This window comes from Pelecanus crispus, chromosome 10 (genome assembly GCF_030463565.1).
Source record: "Pelecanus crispus isolate bPelCri1 chromosome 10, bPelCri1.pri, whole genome shotgun sequence".
Lineage (NCBI taxonomy): Eukaryota > Metazoa > Chordata > Aves > Pelecaniformes > Pelecanidae > Pelecanus > Pelecanus crispus.
Genome location: NC_134652.1, coordinates 3363293 through 3382271, shown reverse-complemented (window position 1 = coordinate 3382271; position 18979 = coordinate 3363293). Strand labels below are relative to the sequence as shown.

The 18979-nt window shown below is 41.6% G+C and overlaps 1 protein-coding gene across 1 annotated transcript in view; it reads left to right on the top strand.

Moving 5' to 3' along the window:
- DOCK1 (dedicator of cytokinesis 1) overlaps positions 1 to 12206 on the top strand; it is a gene marked incomplete at its 5' end in the record, with an annotated part of 331885 nt that extends 319679 nt beyond the window's left edge. Inside the window, 2 exon segments of the mRNA XM_075717891.1 lie at positions 2703 to 2848; positions 12111 to 12206. Of these exon segments, the coding sequence (XP_075574006.1) occupies positions 2703 to 2848; positions 12111 to 12206 (242 nt within the window).
- Positions 12207 to 18979: the final 6773 nt, after the last annotated feature.

The following is an 18979-nucleotide window of genomic DNA, read 5'->3' as shown; positions in this document are numbered from 1 at the left end:
TGCATTATTTCTTCCTGTATACATTTTATTTAAACTAATTTGATCTCTTTTTTTTCGGAAGTATCTGAAATGATCACGTTTTTCTGAGACTGTTTACGTCTATATGCTGGAGATTTATGGGTCTTATGGAAAATAGGTTCAGCTTATTGCAAAATCCGTGGGACTTGTCCATAATCGTATGAGGAATTGTAGTGGTAATTTTTTTTAGGCATTCCAAGGATAAAGAAGTTACTTCAGTGCACAAATTGGCTAAAAGCAGTTAATGGGTTGCTAAGCAATACTGCTTGCTTGTTAGCTGGCAGTTTAGGAGAATGGCGTATCAAATTTGACCATTAGGTTAGGATGAAAAAAAAGTCATCTAACCGATTTCTTGCCAGCTCAAAGATATTCTTAGTGGCACATGTCCAGTAAGGAATAAATATTCAGAGCACACTAGTCTGATGAAACACCTTGAATAATGATAGCAAACCAGAAATTATGAGTAGTTATTTGTATAATGACTGAGTCGGTGAGGTATAGTTCAGCTGAATTGAGCAGGAGAAAATTAATAGATCTGTAGCAAATAGATCTTCTTGAAACAACACTGAAAATTACTGAGGTTTGCGTTCGATACCTGTTTCTGCAGTAGGGTAGATGACTCCTGGATTTCATTAAACTGTGCGAGAGTTCAGCTAATCAGGGCAAATAATTTTTTTCATTATTGAATATTATTGTTCTACTAAATAGTTTGCCAGACTGAATGCAAATATGTTGTTAATGTATATTATGAATTGTTCATGTGAATGGAAATATTCTGTCCATGCTTACAGGGATTTATTGCTGTCTTGCAAAAGGATGAGGCTGTGAAGGTGCCATGTACAGGCTGTAAGAACACAGCGGGGGCTGCAGAAAATCCAAGCTGTAACAGGAGCTGGAGAATGTAAGGAAAGGGACAGAAGCAGAGCAGGACACAGTTGCATGGACAGTTGGTGACCATCCAGGTTGTTCAGAGTATTGCAGACCTTAAAGTAGAGTTGCCTCCAGGCAACATTTCCTCTGCAGCTCTAGTGAGAACTTTGCTCACCTGCCTTTCATGGGCCTTCCAAATGTCAACCTTAAAGAAACAAAGGGTTTGTGTAACTCCTAACAAAATTTGTCTTCCCATCTTCTTGGGAGCACCTATTAGTGTACATGTAATGGCTTAGATGAAGTTAGTGGGTACTGTAATATCATATAAGATACAAAGATGAAGTGTTCAGAGCAGTTAAATTCAGCTACTAAGAGGTTGTAAGACTAAATTTCTAATGTTTATCTATGAACGGGGAAGTGATGCTGCAAATGAACTTCGCTGTTAGTTACAAATGTTTTCCACTTACATGTTTTAATGACATGAGCTTAGCAGAAGTAGATTCTGATGGAGATATTTAAAGGAAAGTATTATGAACATTTGGGGAATGGAGAAATCCTGTATGTGTAGAAAAGGCAGGATGAAAAACAGGAGCAATGGAAAAAGCAATTTGAAATTCAGGTCCTGGAGGACAAACACTTTTCAGTCTGATGTAGAAGAAGCCACTGAAAGTCTGAAGTCCCAGGATGGAAAATATTATTCTTCCTGGCGTAGTTGAAAGTTCAAGTGAAAGGATGAAGAGTAAAATTACAGTTTTCAGTGACAAATCGATACAGCCACCTTACAGTTATATCGTGTTAGTGAGAGGCCATTTTGGAGAACAATAAAAGGACACTTTTTGTCAGATATTGATAGGAACCTTGCAAATATCTGCATAAACAAGTCCTTCAGTTGTTTCACAATTCACCCCAGTAAAATAACAACAACCTTCTTTAATTTCCTAAATGAAAAGACTTCCCTAATTTATCAAAACTAAATTAAGTTTCTTATCTTGTAAAGCTCACAGTGGGTTTTGCCTGTGTTAAAATGACTGAATTACCCTGAAATACACCGTGGGTGGATTTCTGCACAAAAACCTATGTATCACTCAGGCCTCAATAAACTTTATTGTCCCTCAGGCTATTCGCCTTTACAGCACGTACCTGCTAGGATTTATCTGCTAAGAAAAAGGAACTTTCTACCCAGAAAACAGTAATAATAAATGTTTTGTACTTTATCTTGCGTGATTTTATTTACTCAACAACTAATGACTGCTCATTTATTATAGTTACCTGGAGTTTGAAAGTTTTTGAGAGAGGTGTAGTTAATGACAGGCTTTCATTTGTGCATTTTATTAACAAGAAGCTTTTATTTTACTGGGGAGAAGTAAATAAAGCTTAGCTTGATTATATTTTCTTAGTGCACTTACCAAAACTTCTATTGTGTATTAATGTACAAGGTGAAAATGCAGAGCTTACAGCTGAGAAAATTATATTTGCTAAGCAATGAATATTTTGGCGTGAAATCTGAAGGAAAAATTATTTTCTGTTAAAAAGAGGGGATCGTTCAAGTATTTTGAGTGTATCCTAAAAATTAGCCCAATGCAACTCCACAGTACATGCTTCCTGTCGGTGTGGGGGTGGGTTCATTTATTCTACTTCCCTTTAAAATCCCTCATTAGATGAGCTGCAGATAATTATAGAGGCAGTGAAGAGCAGACAAAGATATCACATGTGCAGCATTATCGCAGTATCAATGCCGTAAGAATTGGCACGGTCTGGATCTTTGGATTCGATTCAGTTGTTCAAAGAGTTAACTCAGTGTTGGTTTTTTGCAGATCTGGAGCTGAATGGTATGTCCAGCTCCGACATCCCCGACGTTCCTCCTCCTCTGCCCCTGAAAGGAAGCATGGCTGATTATGGGAACCTCATGGAAAGTCAAGACTTGATCAGCCCGACGACCTCCCCCCCTGCTCATCAAAGGGTGAGTACCAGAGATAATGACCATTTTCTGCAGTTTTCTTTGCTTTTCTCCTTTGCACCATCCAGAGACTTCCGCAGTTGCAAACAAGCATCTGGAATATGAGGGAACGGCATCGCTGCGGGCACCGACCTGAAGGGAGGTTGGATTCATTCTGGTGGAGAAGACTAAGCAAAATGTTAGCTGTGTTGGTAAGGGAGCTTAAACCGGCAGGATACAGTCTCAGCAGCAAATTAGGTTTTTGGGTTTTTTTTTTCCAGTCCTGCTCTCAGGGAAGGAAAGAAAACATGTACCTGGCATCTTTCCTTTCTGGAGCTCCGTTCTGTCGGCATTCAATCGCCGCTTGTTTCCTAGAGCCAAACACACATGCCCCCTTTGAGGGAAGGAGATCGGAAAGACTCTTCATCATCAACAGGGTTTTCAGCTTTCTGAAGAAAACACACTTCTTCAACTTTGTTTCCTGTATCCTAGAAGCTTTTAAAAATAATTTTGTCCTTTTGTTTAAAACAGCACTTTTAAGAAGGACTATTTATTTCCTTTTTGGAGAAAAAAAAATGTTTAAAGAGGTTTTCTTTTCTTTGACTTTGAAATGTATAACTTTGGCCAAGCTGTTATGTTGTGGAAAGATTCTCAGCAGTAATGATTCTTTCTTGTTTGCAGAGGTACCTTCCAGAATTTCTCTGAGGTTCATCATTCAAATGAAATTCTGTTGAGTAATTTGCTTTTCAGTAAACTTCATGGTTAGAGAAAGCATTTCTAATCTCAGCAGCGAAAGAGTCAGGCAGGAATTTAGTTTTAACTCTGGGAATAGTCTTGTTTAACACAGGCTATCACAGTGCACAACAGTACACAATTCTGGCTTTTTCCATGGTTGAAATTGTAACTGTGTTGTTGCTTGAATTTAGTATTTTCAGGCTAAATGGGGAAAAAAACCCCAGATACAGAAGTAGATTGAGGAATGTGAGTAGTGTTATTCAAAACACAATGCTTTATTCATTATAAGCATATATTGAAAAATTCTCTATTCCCATCATCTCTTCCATAGTTCTTCCCCATGGCTGGATGGTTTTAGTAAATATTTTCACTAAATTTTGCAAACCCTTTTCCTCTAATTTCCATGGAAGTATACTAAGCTCTTACCCATTTCCTTGACTTGCCTCTGAGGGGCCAGCTCTCGCTTGACCTGAATGCAGATGTCTAAGTGGAAAATTACAGAATGTACAGGAGGGCTGCCAGGAGTTTTGTCTAAGGAATCCGTCTTCATGAAGAAACCTGAGAAATTCAAATTAGGTTTCAAATTTCTTGAACTCCTTCCTGTATGAGCTCCAGAGTAGTAAATTCGTTTTGTATGATATACTGTAAGTTTTAGGTCATGGTAGTAGCTCAGGATTGTTAATATGAGTTCAATTTTTAGCTAAAAAGCATTAAACAATGAGGTGATAAGACATGTGGTGAGGAATAAAAATCCCAATAGCCGGGTTCTTTTTCTGTTCCTTGCGAGGCTGTTTGAAGGGGTTTCCACTCAGTGGACAAATGCTCGCTATTTACTGTACCGCTTGCAAATGCCACCATGCTGTGATGGTTGGAGCCCAGACCTGAAGACAACTGAGGTTCCAGCCCCAGTCTCGTTGCTGTTGAAGATGTGACCTTGCAGAGCTCCTGTAGCTGTCATGAGCAGGGTTTCCGCATCATTAAATGAAAGTTCATAAAAATAGTAACAATATGCTCCCTTGGTTTTTTGCAAAGTTTTATTCAGGTCTTAATATTTTTTCTCTTTACAGTCTTCACTGCTCAGAGTCTTTTTTTTTTTTTTTTAAATGTTTTGTAATTGGAGAAATGGGCCCCATTGTTCAACAGTGAGTGTTGAAGGAGCTCAGGATTTAAGCTTACCTTAGAAATGCAATCAAATATAATCGGAATTTTCTTCAGCACTGTATTTTTATAAACTTTCCAAGACAAGGGGATATAGTTTCAAAGTCTGAAAAACAGATCTAAAGCAGATCTGTCACAAAGCCACATGTATTAGTCTTAGAATTAATTTTAGGAAAGGCTTCTAGTCTTAAAACAATCACTGTGCGCATTTATTGCATCAGGCTTATGGGAAGGAGGCTCTTAACATAAAGAAAATGAGTAGTGCTGGGTGTCAAGGATCAGATGGGTAAATTCTTATTACTGCTGTGATTAAATCCCACTCCACAGTTTTTAATGCCTTGTGTTTCATGGGTCAAATAGCTGCATACTTCATAACTTTATAATTCTCTGCCTAGTAAACTGATCATCTTTTAAATTACACATGCTTTGTATCAGTGAAGAAAAATCAGTAAAAAATACTATAGATGAGGTTATCTTAGTAGCTGTTAAACTGGAAATATCTCCTCATATGAGAAATTATTACATGGTTCACTCTGGTTATCTTGCAGTCAGTTATGAAAACCAAAAACATGTGCTGTAGGGAACGGAAAAGCACGCAGTGATAAGTGCATCAAGGAATACTTCAAAGTGCAGGCAGTAGTGTCGTTTAGCGTCTGAGACGGTAACCTTAGATTATTTGGAGTCCACTATTAACTTGGTCTACCTTAAGTCTTTTATCCAAGTGATCATCTAATTATAATTTTCTGATTGTCCTCTTACCCCTTGTTAACTGCGATAGCCTTATATATATTTTCTTGCACTGTATGATTTTTTTCTGCTAAAAATGTTCTTAATAATATATGGGAACATAAAATAGAAGTCTACGACTCCTGCAAGGATTATTATTACATCAAGGGATTCCTTTAGGCACTTCTCATTCTTTATGGGTTCATCCATACCCTTGCATACAAATCAACTGCCTGCTTAGTATTCACAGCGAGAAGGGAAACTCAAAGAAAATAGACAAAGGAGCACTTACATTTATAATATCGGCTATAACACTTACTAAGCATCAGATAATGGTTTGGATGAGAAGATCATGATCAGGCCGGCGTAGATGGAGAACTTGGCAAGGAGGGATAGCAAAGGCTGAAGCGGCGTGTAATGCGAGGACCGCAACGGTCTCGCGCGGCTGACGGCGACGGTGCTTCTTTTGACCCTCTGGGATCCTGTTGCACAAGGAGCTCTCAGGCTGGTTATTTGGATGTAATGGAAGCGTTTACACAGAAGGAAAAATCCAGGGGATTTTTCGTGTGTTGCGAATCAACAACGTGTTGTGTTGATTGAATCAACAATTCGTGTTGCGAATCAGCACTGCAGTGCTGATCATTATCTCTTAGGGTAGCCACAGTAAGCAAAAAATGACCTTAAAGGCTTCGGCAAATGGACTGTGCTCATGTGGACAGAGAAGAAGAGTTGAGGCTAGAAACCCAGCTGAAACTACGGAGGCAGCGGGTCATTAGGGAGCACTACTTCAGGGTTTGCAGTTTTTCCTTCTCCGACGTTATTTCTCAGGAGAAATCCCCTTCCTTCCCAAAGTGCCTCACGCAGCCCACGGGCTCCGCTCCCCCAGAGCTGGGGCTGGCGGGGAAGCCCCCGAGCGTCGGGGTGCCACCTCCCAGGACCCCCGCCGCCGGTTCGCTGGCTCAAGGCTTGCCTCCGGCTCGCTTAGCACAGCAGCGGGAGGACAGTCATTAGCAGCATTATCCCGTGGAGATGTTGGAAACACTGAAATTGGAAAAAGTGCATTAGTAATCCGTTCTATGAAATTAGAAAGTTGACTTTGTGGGCTGCGTTTGCTCACAAATGGAAATAAATGTCTCATCTTCTGTCTGATACTCTGGATTTTTAAAAAACAGACTTCTGACAGACTCTCTTTCCATGATGCATAGAAGTATATAATGTGCCCCTCCCCCCAAAAAAAATTTGTTTTTTATTGACCATCTGATCATTAGTTTTGCCTGCTGGAGATGGGAAGCATTGCAAGCCCTTCCTCCAGCGCAAAGTCTCCGCCACCTCCTGCCTCGGCTGGGCTGGGGTTTGGGTTGGTTAAGCTCTCGCCAAGCAAAGAGTTTCTAAAAAGCTTACAGTCACTTTTTAATAAGTCTCAAAATCAATGGACTGCCACTGCTTATTACAGGATTTTGAGTGAAAAATATGTTCTGCTGCTCTCTGCCTGGAGATATAGAGCCCGTCACGTGTCCCTGAGCAGCACCCTTGATTTTGTTTCGGGAAGGACCGTGCCGCTGCCCTCAGCGCCGTGTGGGATCGAGCTGCGGGTTTTGCTCTGGCCAATTTGTAATGCATTCGGTTGTCACTCTTGCACGGCCCGGGCCTTCAGTAAGAAACACAGTTTCGATCTGGAGTCTAAACCGAATCCTGAGGGTATCGCTCATAACTCGTGAGGTCTGTTTATGTACGGACCAGAGCAGAAAAACACAGTGCTTTGGAAAATCGAGTTAGCCAGCACGGTCTGAAATACTAATAGCCTCCTCATGCGGAAATGTGGTTCAACAGAGGGAAAATCGCATTAGCTGTGCTTTAACACAGCTGGCACGCAGCAGGAGCAGAGTCCTCCCTGCGTGAGGGGTGCAGAGCTCTGCTAGGTCCAGCTCTCCCCCTCGTCCACTGCCGTCACCCCTGCGGGAGCACCCCTCCAGGGAACGCGTGGGAGAGCTCCTTCGGGAGAGCTCCTTTGGGAGCGCTCCTTCGGGAGAGCGTGCCCAGGGTCCTGCCAGACAACCCCGTGGGGAAAATCAGAGTTGCTGATCCAAAGCAATGCCGTGTTGCCCGTTTTGAAGGATCTTTCACGTTGCCCAAGGAGGGGATGCTCAGCACACGGCGGGTGGGAGCACACAGAGGGCACCTCTGTGGAAGCGCTCTTAAAATTGCTTTCTGTTATCAGAGCACACTCCAGCACGGGCAGCTAATGGCTGTGATACACAGTCAGGCGAAACCCTAATATTAAAGTACGACAACGGAGTCTAAACAGTGATTTTACATTGGTTACCTGCGGTATTTTCCACATAACTTTGCTCCCTCGGTCAAACAGCCAATTAGCTTAAACTGTCTATAATTTGGTTCGAATTAGTGGAGTTGGGTTGATTCTCTCCGCTGGCGCATTATCGCTCTTTCAGAATGGGAGCGTTACTCCTCCAAGACCTCACATGATGTGTTATTTGTCATTGCGGATATTAAATAAGCAAGTTGCTGCTTGTCAGGCTCCATGCTAAAAACAACGGTGCAAGCGAGAAGGAGCAATTCAGAGCTCAGTGTTTGGAAACGTTTGCACAGTCCCGTGTAGCTGATAACCTATATACGTCTCATTTCTGCTGCTTCTGCCCTGATTAGATCTGTTAATCCTTCAAACTGAAGTGGTTTTGATTGGATCTCCATAGCTTGTCATGTTTATGACCATTTAGTTTCAAAGAAAAATAGTTACACAGGAAGAAATCTCTTACAGTGTCACAAGGACTGTTTTTGAGAATCAAATTTTGTTTGATTTTTTGTTGTTGGTTTTTTAATAGTATTTTCCAATTAAAAAAAATTCTCGTATCCTATTTTGCTTCCTCACAGAGTAAAAACAAACAAAAAAAATTGTTTTCATCTCCTTTAATTGATTTTTATTGCATCCTGAACATGTAGAGAGTAGTGTATTTTATATCTCTAAGAGAATGGAGACACATGTTTTTTAAACCTGATTCTTTTCTCTATCAGGAAAAAACAAACAAATGGGAGCAATTTCGTGTTTGAAGCAGAAGGAACAGATTGCTTCTGTGTTGCAGATGTGCCTTTTACATAAGGTTTCTGCTTCCCCTGAGGTACCTGTGAGTCAAGGATTCTGCCCAAAAATAGGTTTGAATGTGAACCAGCAGTCTCTATCGTTTTGTCAGAAAGTAAAAACATGCTTCAAGATTCAGCGGGTTCACGATTAACCACGGAAATATAAACATGAACTCTGCAAAGCCGTTCTTAATTAAATGTAAAATCAAGGGAAACTGTTTAACTGTTTTGTATTTCCAAGTTTCTAAGGGGAAGCGTGGCACAAATGAACTTCATAAGCCCAATAATGATTTTCCGAGTATGATATTAAAGGCAGAGAGAAAGCGTGCTTGAATTTCTTCCCGTGCTGGAATAAAAGGGAGTGCGTGTCAGCCCTGGGAGCGATGGCTAGATTTGGAGTTGCACCAATTCCGTATTGGCACGTTTTGTCGTGCTGATTTCTCAATGATGTTGCCCGGACGAGCATTACGTGTCCTCCTTAACATATTCATTGGTAGCTTATTATATAAGTGAACATGTACTAAATTTATCCGACTTTCTAATGGAAATTGTAAATTCAATTATAATAATTATCTACCTATCTCAGTTATTTCTTTCTGCCTAATTTGCTTGCAGAATCTAAGCTCTGGTAGGTTTTGTGCTTGTTATTTATAGCATATATATTTGGCTTATTCTCATTGTATTTGCATTGTATCTGTTCTTCAGAAGCAGGTTTTCAGGGATAATGCAATTGTTCTCTGATCAATACAAAGGGCTCATTTGTTTGAGAAATGCCTTTGATCTAATTGAATTGAGAATTATTGCCAATATACTGTTATTTAAATTCAAAATGGATTTTCACAAAAGATGCTATCAGCAAAGTCAGTTTTTTCTAGTCATAAATACGATGTTCAAGATATTATCTGAGAGCAAAGCACTGAGGAAATTTTTCTGGTTTGTAATGCATTTTAGAGGGGCACCTGGTTTGTTTAGTTAGGAAATTAATGTCATCTCCGTGAGGAGTTCGTGCATGTTGTACGCTGATGTTCTGCAGACCACCAGCATTTCCCAAAGTTTGCCCGGAAGCCCCTGCCTGGGTACATGTTTCTAACTAAGCAGTTTGTCAAAGATTTCGAGATCTGCAGATCACAATTGAACGTGTGAGGCTAAATAGCATTGACAGTCCTGCTCTTAGTAGGGATTCACGAGCTAATTTAACGTACTGGGTTAAGAAAAGTATTAGGTCAGGTAGAGGAAGTATTTAATGGTTCTGACTGTAACACTTAGAGATGGATCAACAGTTGCATTTAAAAAGAAAAAACAAAACCCTTCAGTTTTGCATTTAGTAAAATACAATTCATGGTTTATCTGCTTTACATATTAGTCTGTTGACTTGATTTTCTGACTCAGAGATCATTGTGCACCGTGTGAGGAATAACCAGTGCACAGCTTTGAGCCTGCTCTGGAAAATGAATGCTGCTCACTCTTCTTGACATGTGTGTTTCAAGCAGCAGTGCCCTTTCCAGACTCAAACCTTTTAATAACCTGGTTGTTTCTTCAAAAGAGCTGGTGTAAACTTTAACCGGAGTGCGAACGTGAAAGTCTTCATTGCCACATGCGTTCGGCCCTGTCCTCATGGGTGAGCAGAAGCCTTGCCCTGGTAGACGGGGCCATGCAGCCTCCCAGGCATGGAGGGCTCCGGCGCCTTGCTCTTTGTCCAGAGTTTCTTATCCAGTAGCAGATTAAAACCAATTGATTTCCGAGTTGGTGGTAAAGCTTCTGTAGCCAAGGAGGAAGGTGAGAGCACAGACATCGCTGCGTTGGTGGTGCTGCTGGGGAAATGGAGAGCGGATGGCCTTCGCCCCTCCGTACGCTGCGTCTGCTTGGTTTGGACAGCAGCAAAACAGAGACACGAGCTCAGGGCACGGCTTTCCTGATGGTACTCTGTGATCCCTGTTCGTTTGCCATGGGGGAGAGCCAGGAGAAATGAGGAAAGCTGTAAAACAGATTGGAAAGTATTTCTTTCCGGGTAGGATACGGGAAAAATATTCCAGTGAAAATCCAGCCTTCTTGGCTCTGCCAGTCTGCAGTCTTACCTTTCCATTTAGTCTGTGATTAGTAAAAGTACCTGGTAAAAGCTCTGGATTTATAAATTCATGCTGTCTTAAAAGCTGACTTTGAAGAGGGCATTCAGTTACCTTAAAGATCCTTTTTTCCTTCTACTCTGGCACACCTCTGAAAACTCCCAGTCGGTAGGTTGCAGGAGCATTAGGAGGCTCTCGGGGCTTCTTCTGCCTTGCAGCAGAGGAAAAACTGAAATGCCCTGGCATCACCCTGAACTGCTCTTCTTTTTGGATAACAGCTTTGGATATCTTTTAAAAGGAAAAGTCTTGTTTCTTACATACTTTCACGTGGTTTACCAGTTTCTTACTGTGACTGAGAAATCATCAGTTATTTTGTCCAAGACATTTAGAAAGTTGGACTACGAGTATTGAGGTTGCAAGTGCAGTACATGCAATGTAACACTGAGGCATTTCAGATATTTGAACTGTTCTCGTAGCAGGGATTAAGGAAATTTGGCAGTTGGTGGGCGCCGTAGGGTTTTAAGTGCTAGTGCGTGGAGTCCGCAGCACGGGGTGGGTAAGGCGGGACAGGTGCACTGAGACACAAGAAGGGGAAATGAAAAAACATCATTATGCTTGGATAATGCTTGGCTGTGGCTGGCTGAGCCGGGGAAGAATCTTAGGAAAAAAACAAACCCAAAGCAGCGTTTATGAGGTGTGACACTGCAGTACAGCCTGAGCGCAGTGACGGGAAAACTGTAATGGCTGCATAGCCAAAATGCTGTAGGAAACCCGACTGCGAAGTGGATGAGCGACTTGCAGCGTTCTCCAGCTCTTTCTGAAACAGATTTTATCATATATATATGATTGAACATTATGGGGGGGAAAAAAAAGTCTTAATTTCCATAATGACTTTTTTAATTTGTCCAATTAGCCAGTGAATCTAACCGAGGGTGCTCTTGTTCTGTTGTACAGTATATGAAGCGATTTAAAATATGTATATTTGAACAGTCTGGATTTCTGTTTTGAATATTTTAATTATAACTGAATGTGTAATAGTAAATTGCAAGTTACTTATCTGTTTAAATGGTTTCCTTTTTTTTTTAATTGTGTTCTAAATATGCAAAATACAAATATAATGGAAAAGCAATGAAGCTGTTGCTTCAACTTAGCTTTTAAGCTCTGTGGTGCATAGGGGGCTGAGGACAATCGATACAGACCAAGAAATCAATATCCTATCATGATATAAAGTGGGGAATTATAAACTTCTCCAGTGCTTTCAAAAGATTTTTCCTGAAATACTGAGCTACTTAATCACAAACCCTTGAGAGATTTTTTTTTTTCATTGTCAAAAGTAGAAGTTATATTTTAAGCTAATGGCATTCAGTATGCAAATTCTGCGGAGAAGCTTTCAGGAGTCAGATGGCTACAGACTTATGCGCCATCTCTCGCAGTTATATATGAACCAGTAAATGTTTCAAAAATCCATTCATTGCTAACATGGTCTCTTCAAAATTGGTTTCTTCCAGCACCTGCCGCCTCCGCTCCCCAGCAAGACTCCCCCGCCTCCACCTCCAAAGACAACTCGGAAGCAAACGTCTGTTGACTCCGGGATTGTCCAGTGAAGAAGGAAGCGTTTTTTCCAAAGATAAAGCTGTAACAATTCATTTCCCTAAGTATTTTATGGTATATAATGTTTACCTCATTCAGGCATGCAGTATCTAACATTTAGTGCAATGACTTTAACTCTGTAAGAAATCAAATTCTAGCCGTGCATCGGAAACAACACTACATCACCCCTCTTTCCGGGGTTGTTCCCTCCTGTAACTTGAAAGAAATCTGGATTTCTACTTGAGACCGGGAGGTATTCATGAACTGACAGTACCCTCTTCCTAAACCTTCTCCCTTCTTCTTCTGAGTAACTTCAGGCACATAGGTAGCTATGGACTTTAAAATGAGCTGAGTATTTCGTACCTAATCTCAGTGTACATAGGAATCGATGATGACGTTCACGTTGAATTCAGTGCACAGTGGAGTAGGCGTCACGGTAAGGAGAAGCTGCCGTAGGATTTCCCCAAATAATGGTTCTGCCCAGGGAAAAAAATCAGTGTCGCGAACGCAGATTTGTGAATCCTGCTGACTATGTTAATTTGTCGTGAATGAGTGACTTTACACAGTTTGATTTAGTAGCAGTTTAGAATTTACTTGTGGCAAATCGCAGGATTTGATTGTGATATTTTAACAGCACTCAATCATCAGTCGACTAACAAAGTGATTAGACAAAATTAATCAAAACGGCGACTTAGTTACAGATTCGAAGATGGCAAGGTTCACTCTATTACTACATGGAAGAAGTGCGCAAAGGAAAATTAAGTTACACTGAGTTGGAATGATTCACAGAGAGATCGTGGATGCAGGGGGTGAGGAGGACCCTCCCGTTGAGTCTCGAGGTTCAGAACAGACCCCCTTGCTTTCTAAACTCCTCAGAGAGGAGTCTGGGTGCGGCTGGGTCCAACCTTAGTCTCAGACTTGGGCAACGGTTTATGTGAATAAGGATAATATATATGTGTATATCTAGCAGCAGTATAAGACTCACTTTGTAATTAAATCGTACATCTACAGACTACTTAAATTGAGTTACACGTGCATACACACAGACATGAAAAAATATATATATTTATATACATATATATATAAAGGTATACCTGTTAAAAATTCCCCTTGAGTTCAGAGAAATACTCATGTCGAATGCCTTGGCATTTCTCCACGGGCGAGGGTTGAGCCTTGAGGAGCGAAGGGTTTCAGCCCAGGCTCCACCGTCAGTCTTCAGCGATGGACCTCTGATTTTAGCCAACTTTTTTTTTTGCTAGTTTAGAGTTTGCTGGCTCGGAGAGGCGTCCCGCTCAGAGGGAGGTGCTGGAGCAGCCGCTGCGGTCCAGGAGAGCTCAAAGGGCCTCACGTAGGGCTGCTGTTTGTAGGATCGTGAGAGGATTGGCTTTAGTCATCCATCCGAGCCACGATCCGGGTCGGTAATTGCTGGAATTCCAGTAACGATGATACCGCTCCACTCGGTTATGTTTCAAGGCTGTCAGGGGTAACTTTTCTTCTCGCTCCCTGCCTCAGCCGTAATACGGAGTTTCTGATAAGGGCAGGGCCGCTCTCCACATCAACCACGTAGGAGTTTCTGGTACAATTAAGGGACGCCTAACCGGCCAACTCACCACACAAGGCCACGGTCTGGCAGGAATTCCTGAGGTCGTAAAGCAGTCGAAGAGAGAAAAGATGGGGAGGGATGCACCACCACAATCAGGCACAGCTCATTTGTCAAATATGGAATGGAATCACTTTGTCCTGTGAATGGTGCGCCATCATTCTGTAGAGTTTGTATATATGATGGTTTTTAGAGTGTTTTAATTTTTATGGTGCCTGCTTTTCATGTAATATGAATTAACGTACCTGCAAAGAATGCCTTGCATATTTTTAATTTCCTAATCGCTGAAAGTGTAAAGAAAAAGCAATTTTTTTCCCAGATACTAAGCTCTGAGAAATATTGGACAATGATGGGGTGGGGTGTTGGGAGGGAGGAAGGAAACTAACTTTATATGCTAGAATTTTTTATTGTCATCACACTTTCATTTTTTTACTATCTACAATCTTTTTACTCTTAGAGTAGATTGTTTTAAATATACCACTGACTCAAAAAATAAAATATTATTTTAAAAACTTGTCTAAGAAAATGAATATGTTTCCTTGGTCTTTTTCATCCTTATTGTAGAATTTCAGGAACTGTTGCACTCTGTAGAGGGTTTCTTCCTTTCAGATTGTTTCTTCCTGAACAATTTGAGGAGCCCGTGATAAAGCTGAAGTCTCTCATCGCACTGCTATGCTTGTTCCTGCATGTATGTAGCACTGAGATAAAACGCACGTCAGCACTACAAACAGCCGTCGTTGTATGCTGTCAATACTCATAATGATAGCTTGCTTATCTTTAAGTTATAAGTTATCTGTTGCTGAACACTTCAGGAAACAGATGAGCTTTAGGTAATATTTTCTACCTCAAGTAGTTGCTGCATGATGCAAGTAGCAGGCAGAAGCATGACTTACACAGCAGTAAAACAATAATGTTCTTAAAAAGGCAGAAAGATTGCCCTTCTCGTAAAAAGTGGCTCAAATGGTCAATTATATTCTCATAATTTTGCCTTGGATCAAAAAAACACACTTTTCCTCGCAATGTGAGATAACGTCAGCTACCAGAGTGTCTCAGAATTTACTGTTTATATATTGTCCTACAGTTCCCTCTTTGTTTTGTTATTAGTGTAATCTCCATTCAAGAGGAACAAGCTGGGGAGGATTCTTAGCTGCAGTCGATCAGATATTCTTTCCATAGAATATCAATAAGATATTACAACTTTAATTCTACAGAATTCTACAGTCTCCCATTTAATTGAAAATTGCTTTAGAGACTGCTCTTGTTACTGTGTGGGAGATTGCGCTGCGGTGCTGGTGTGTTCTCCTCTTTTCCATTCCATTTACTTTCTAAAGGATAGGAAGAGGCTTTCACATGGCCCTTTAACTGGATGCTTGCAAATTGTGTTTCTGATAACGTGTTTGTTCGCACACGTCCTTAGCAAATTCCTGTGCTCGTGCAAGTGTTATAATTTGGCCCTGCAAGACTCCTCAAAAGAAGAGCTGCACTTTCAAGTAGGTCTTGCAGTGCAAGCTCTAAATCTCATACGTGTGTATGTTTTACAAATACGCAGGTTGAGAATGGGAATTGAAAATCAGACTCTCAGGTTGACTTTCAGACCCAAATTGTCTCCGTTTTTACAATCTAACGGCTTCTAGGCTGTAACTCGTATAAAACCCAGCCAGAACAAATCATTACCCTCCTCAAAGTGTTGTAAAAACACACTTCAGCAAATCCAGAAACTAATTCAGTTACAGTCAGTAAGCAGTGAACAATCCTGCGAAGGCTGTTATTTTTCCTATGGTGTACTCTCTTCCTTTCTAACCCAGTGGCGTTGTATCAGAGCATCCCAATGCAATATGAATTTCTTGTGATGTTGTTTGCAACAAAGCTGAGCTAATGCGGAATTGCTCCATACAAGGCAACACGGAAAAAGAAGGTTATTTGATGTTAACCGAAGTGGTATCACGCTTACTCTGTCGTGCTCGCGTCCTCACAAGGGTCGAGGTGCGTGTGCCCAAGTACTGGGTTGCTTGCGGTCATGGAGAGGACAAGAGCTGCCCGCTGTGAAGTCCGCATCCCGTCTCCTGCGCTATTCTGAGGTTGGTGAACATGTGCTGGTTGTTGGATGTGCCCTTTGTTCCCTTTGTTGTTGGCAGCGACTGTGATCTCGTGTCTCTTTAGCCTGTCCTACGTCTGTGGGAATTCATTCGGCAGCACTCGATGTATTCGATGTCTGTTGTCTCCCTGCCTGGTGAGGATGCCGTACCGTTCCGGTTCTGCTCTTCATCTTCGCACCGTCATCCCTTAATGGCCTCAAGGAGTCTTTTGCTTTCCCCGCCTGGATGCCTTGAGGAGCTGGGATTGGGGTGAGCTGCTCCAGCTGTCACTGCTTTATCCTCCTGCCAGCTCTCCAGGTGCCTCCACGCCCAAAGGTCCCCATTCAGACTTCATTCAAATCAATATTGCTGCTACAGAAGCATGCCGAAAGCAAGCTGCTAGGAAAGGTGACCCCTCCGTGCCTTCCATAGTAGACCATGTCCAGTCCATAGCAGACCATCTCCAGGGCACTGGTGTCCACAGGAGCCAGGTTTTCACCGTTGAAGACAAATGCTCCTGTTCTGGGATTAACCTCCCCCCAGATGCCATCCCTTCACTCAGACCTGAGAGCAATACCACAAGGCTTTGCAACACAAACTTTCCTGAAAGAAGAAATTCAGAGGTGTGAAGTTTCTAAATGGTACGAGAAAATCGATTTTTAATGGACAGTAATTTTGGTTCTTGAAAGTTAGCTTGAGTTTACTTACTGGAAGTTAACTTACAGTGCCAGTATAAAAAGGCGAAGCCCTTGCTACCATTTGTCTGAGTCTTAGCTTGGGAGTGAGAGGGCGATTTTTACAGGTGCACGCATCAGTTCCCATCAGTCCCATGCAAAACCACAAAAGGTTTGTTGGGCAGTGGTTGGTTGTTTTTTAATCAAATTTATTTTCAATGGGAAGCTCAATGCAAAGGTCAGTCCTTAAGCAGGTTTCCATAATTGACATTTATGATTACTGAAATGTCTCTGATGATACCACACATTCTGAGTGTAAAATAAAGTTTTTAGGTTCAGTTTTGTCTTAATGTAGGTATATTTCTTTTCCATGGATGTCTGTGATATGTGACTTTACAGAGAAAAATGTTAGTTTGCAGTGCATATATATATATGTTTATGATGTGTGAATAAGAGATTTATGTGAGTGTACATACATGTGTGTATACATGCACACATATCTAAACACACATTTTCTAATGTAAATATCTCACTTGCTTGACTAGTTGAGGTGTCCACCTTCTTGCTTCACATTAGACATCTTCCCTGTCGATTCCTGTGACTTCTTTGGGGACTATTCTATGCCAGAAGCTCAATGGAGTGGTGTTGATGCCAGTTGTCCCGTGGTGGTTGTTCACAATTACGTATTTTTCGTAAAGGTTCTTTGGAAAAACTAGTCATTTCTTGTGTACATATTTGACACAAGCAGATGAAGTAAGCAGAAAAAATTCTTACAAAGGTTACGGCTGGTTTGATGTTTAAATATATGTAGACCAGACTTAGACATGGTGTAACAGGAGTCATCCTCTTCTTCTGATCCGGCAATTATCGCCCTGCACTGGCCTTTGGAATATTTTTGTATGCCATTTTGAACAAAACGGCAAGCACTGGAACAGGCTGAGCCCCATTATGGGGGGTATTTAAAAGATGTGTAGACATGGTGCTTAGGGACACGGCTTAGTGGTGGACTTGGCAGTGCCAGGTTAACAGTTGGACTCAGTGATCTTAAGGGTCTTTTCCAACCTAAACAATTCTACAGGATTTGAAAACCAAAGTATTTTATCCCCAAGCTGAAGGTAGAGGAAGGTAAGGAAGAAATTGTTTTTCCTGGACCTGTTACGTTATGTGTGCATTTGCTGTGTTTCACAGAGATGTTGCTGTTCATCGTCTGTAGCTGTCAGAAGCACGCACCGCTGGGAAGCAGGTTGCCTTTTCCATTGCTGCTGCCTTTCAGCCATTAGTGGAAACACGCGCGATGCCGTGTCCAGCTTCTCTCCATCTCCCCGTCACGAGTCTCTTTAAGTTCTTTGTGTTCTCTTGCAATAAAAAATGTTCCCTCTTTTTTTTTTTTTTTTTTTTTTAAAGTAAATGCAGGACACCTTTCTGGTTGTTTGCTTACTGTTAACGCATCCTTAGAGATGCCGCACTGATAAATTGCCTGCATTTTGCTCAGTGTATTTAAATTCACTGCAAGATGCTCGGGGTGTACGCATGGACTAGAGCTCGGGGACAGCCCCGAGGAGGAGCAGGTCTCCCAAGAGGATGGGTGGTGAAGGTGGCCGTGCTTCGTGCCCGCGCAGCACCACGCTGCTGGGCTGGGGCTGCCTGCATCCCTCTGCACAAACAGAATAAGGCATTTTTCAATTTGCATCTAAACCTTACCTTGTGACGAAGCAGTAAGTTGTAGCGCATGTAGCGTATGCCCGCGGAAAAAAAGACCAAGCGCTTGAGTGATGGTGAACACTGAAATTCAGGGTTTTCCTTTATCCTCAGCTTTCAGTGTTAACGCGGTAATGGGAAGCATGAGGTCCAGCTGCTCTGACATTTCAATTTCCTCTCATTCTGCTTTTGTACTTTTCATGGATCTAAACTGCATTTCAGGGTTGCAATTGCCATCTTCTTGGTGATGCGGAAACGTGTGGATCGGTATAAATACTTGGTTATTGTATGGGATCTAACCAGCTGTTCTCCAGTGAGGCTATTTATAGATTTTTTCCCTCAGTTTTGTCATATGTATTCTGCAGACATGAATAATTACTGTAAATTAGGTTTCTCTATCAAACGGCAGACTTAATTTTTTTTTTTTTAATTTCCAGTGTGTGCAGTATTGTATTCTAGCACTTTAATGCAAAGTTGCTGAATTAAATAACTCATTTCACATCTAACCGAGCTGGCTTTGGACCGGTGTGTTGAGGACGTGTACTGACCCCCTTACGAGACTGAGCTGGGATGGTGACTCCAATCAATCTCATGTTGTGTTTAGCCAAGCGGTTTCCATTCCCTAATGCCATCTTGTTACAGCTACCCAATTGATGTATGGTTTTCAGAATCCAAGTTGACCACCTCAGATTCACTGCTACCCAAACTCCCTGTCTGCCATCCCAAACCTGCAGAGATTT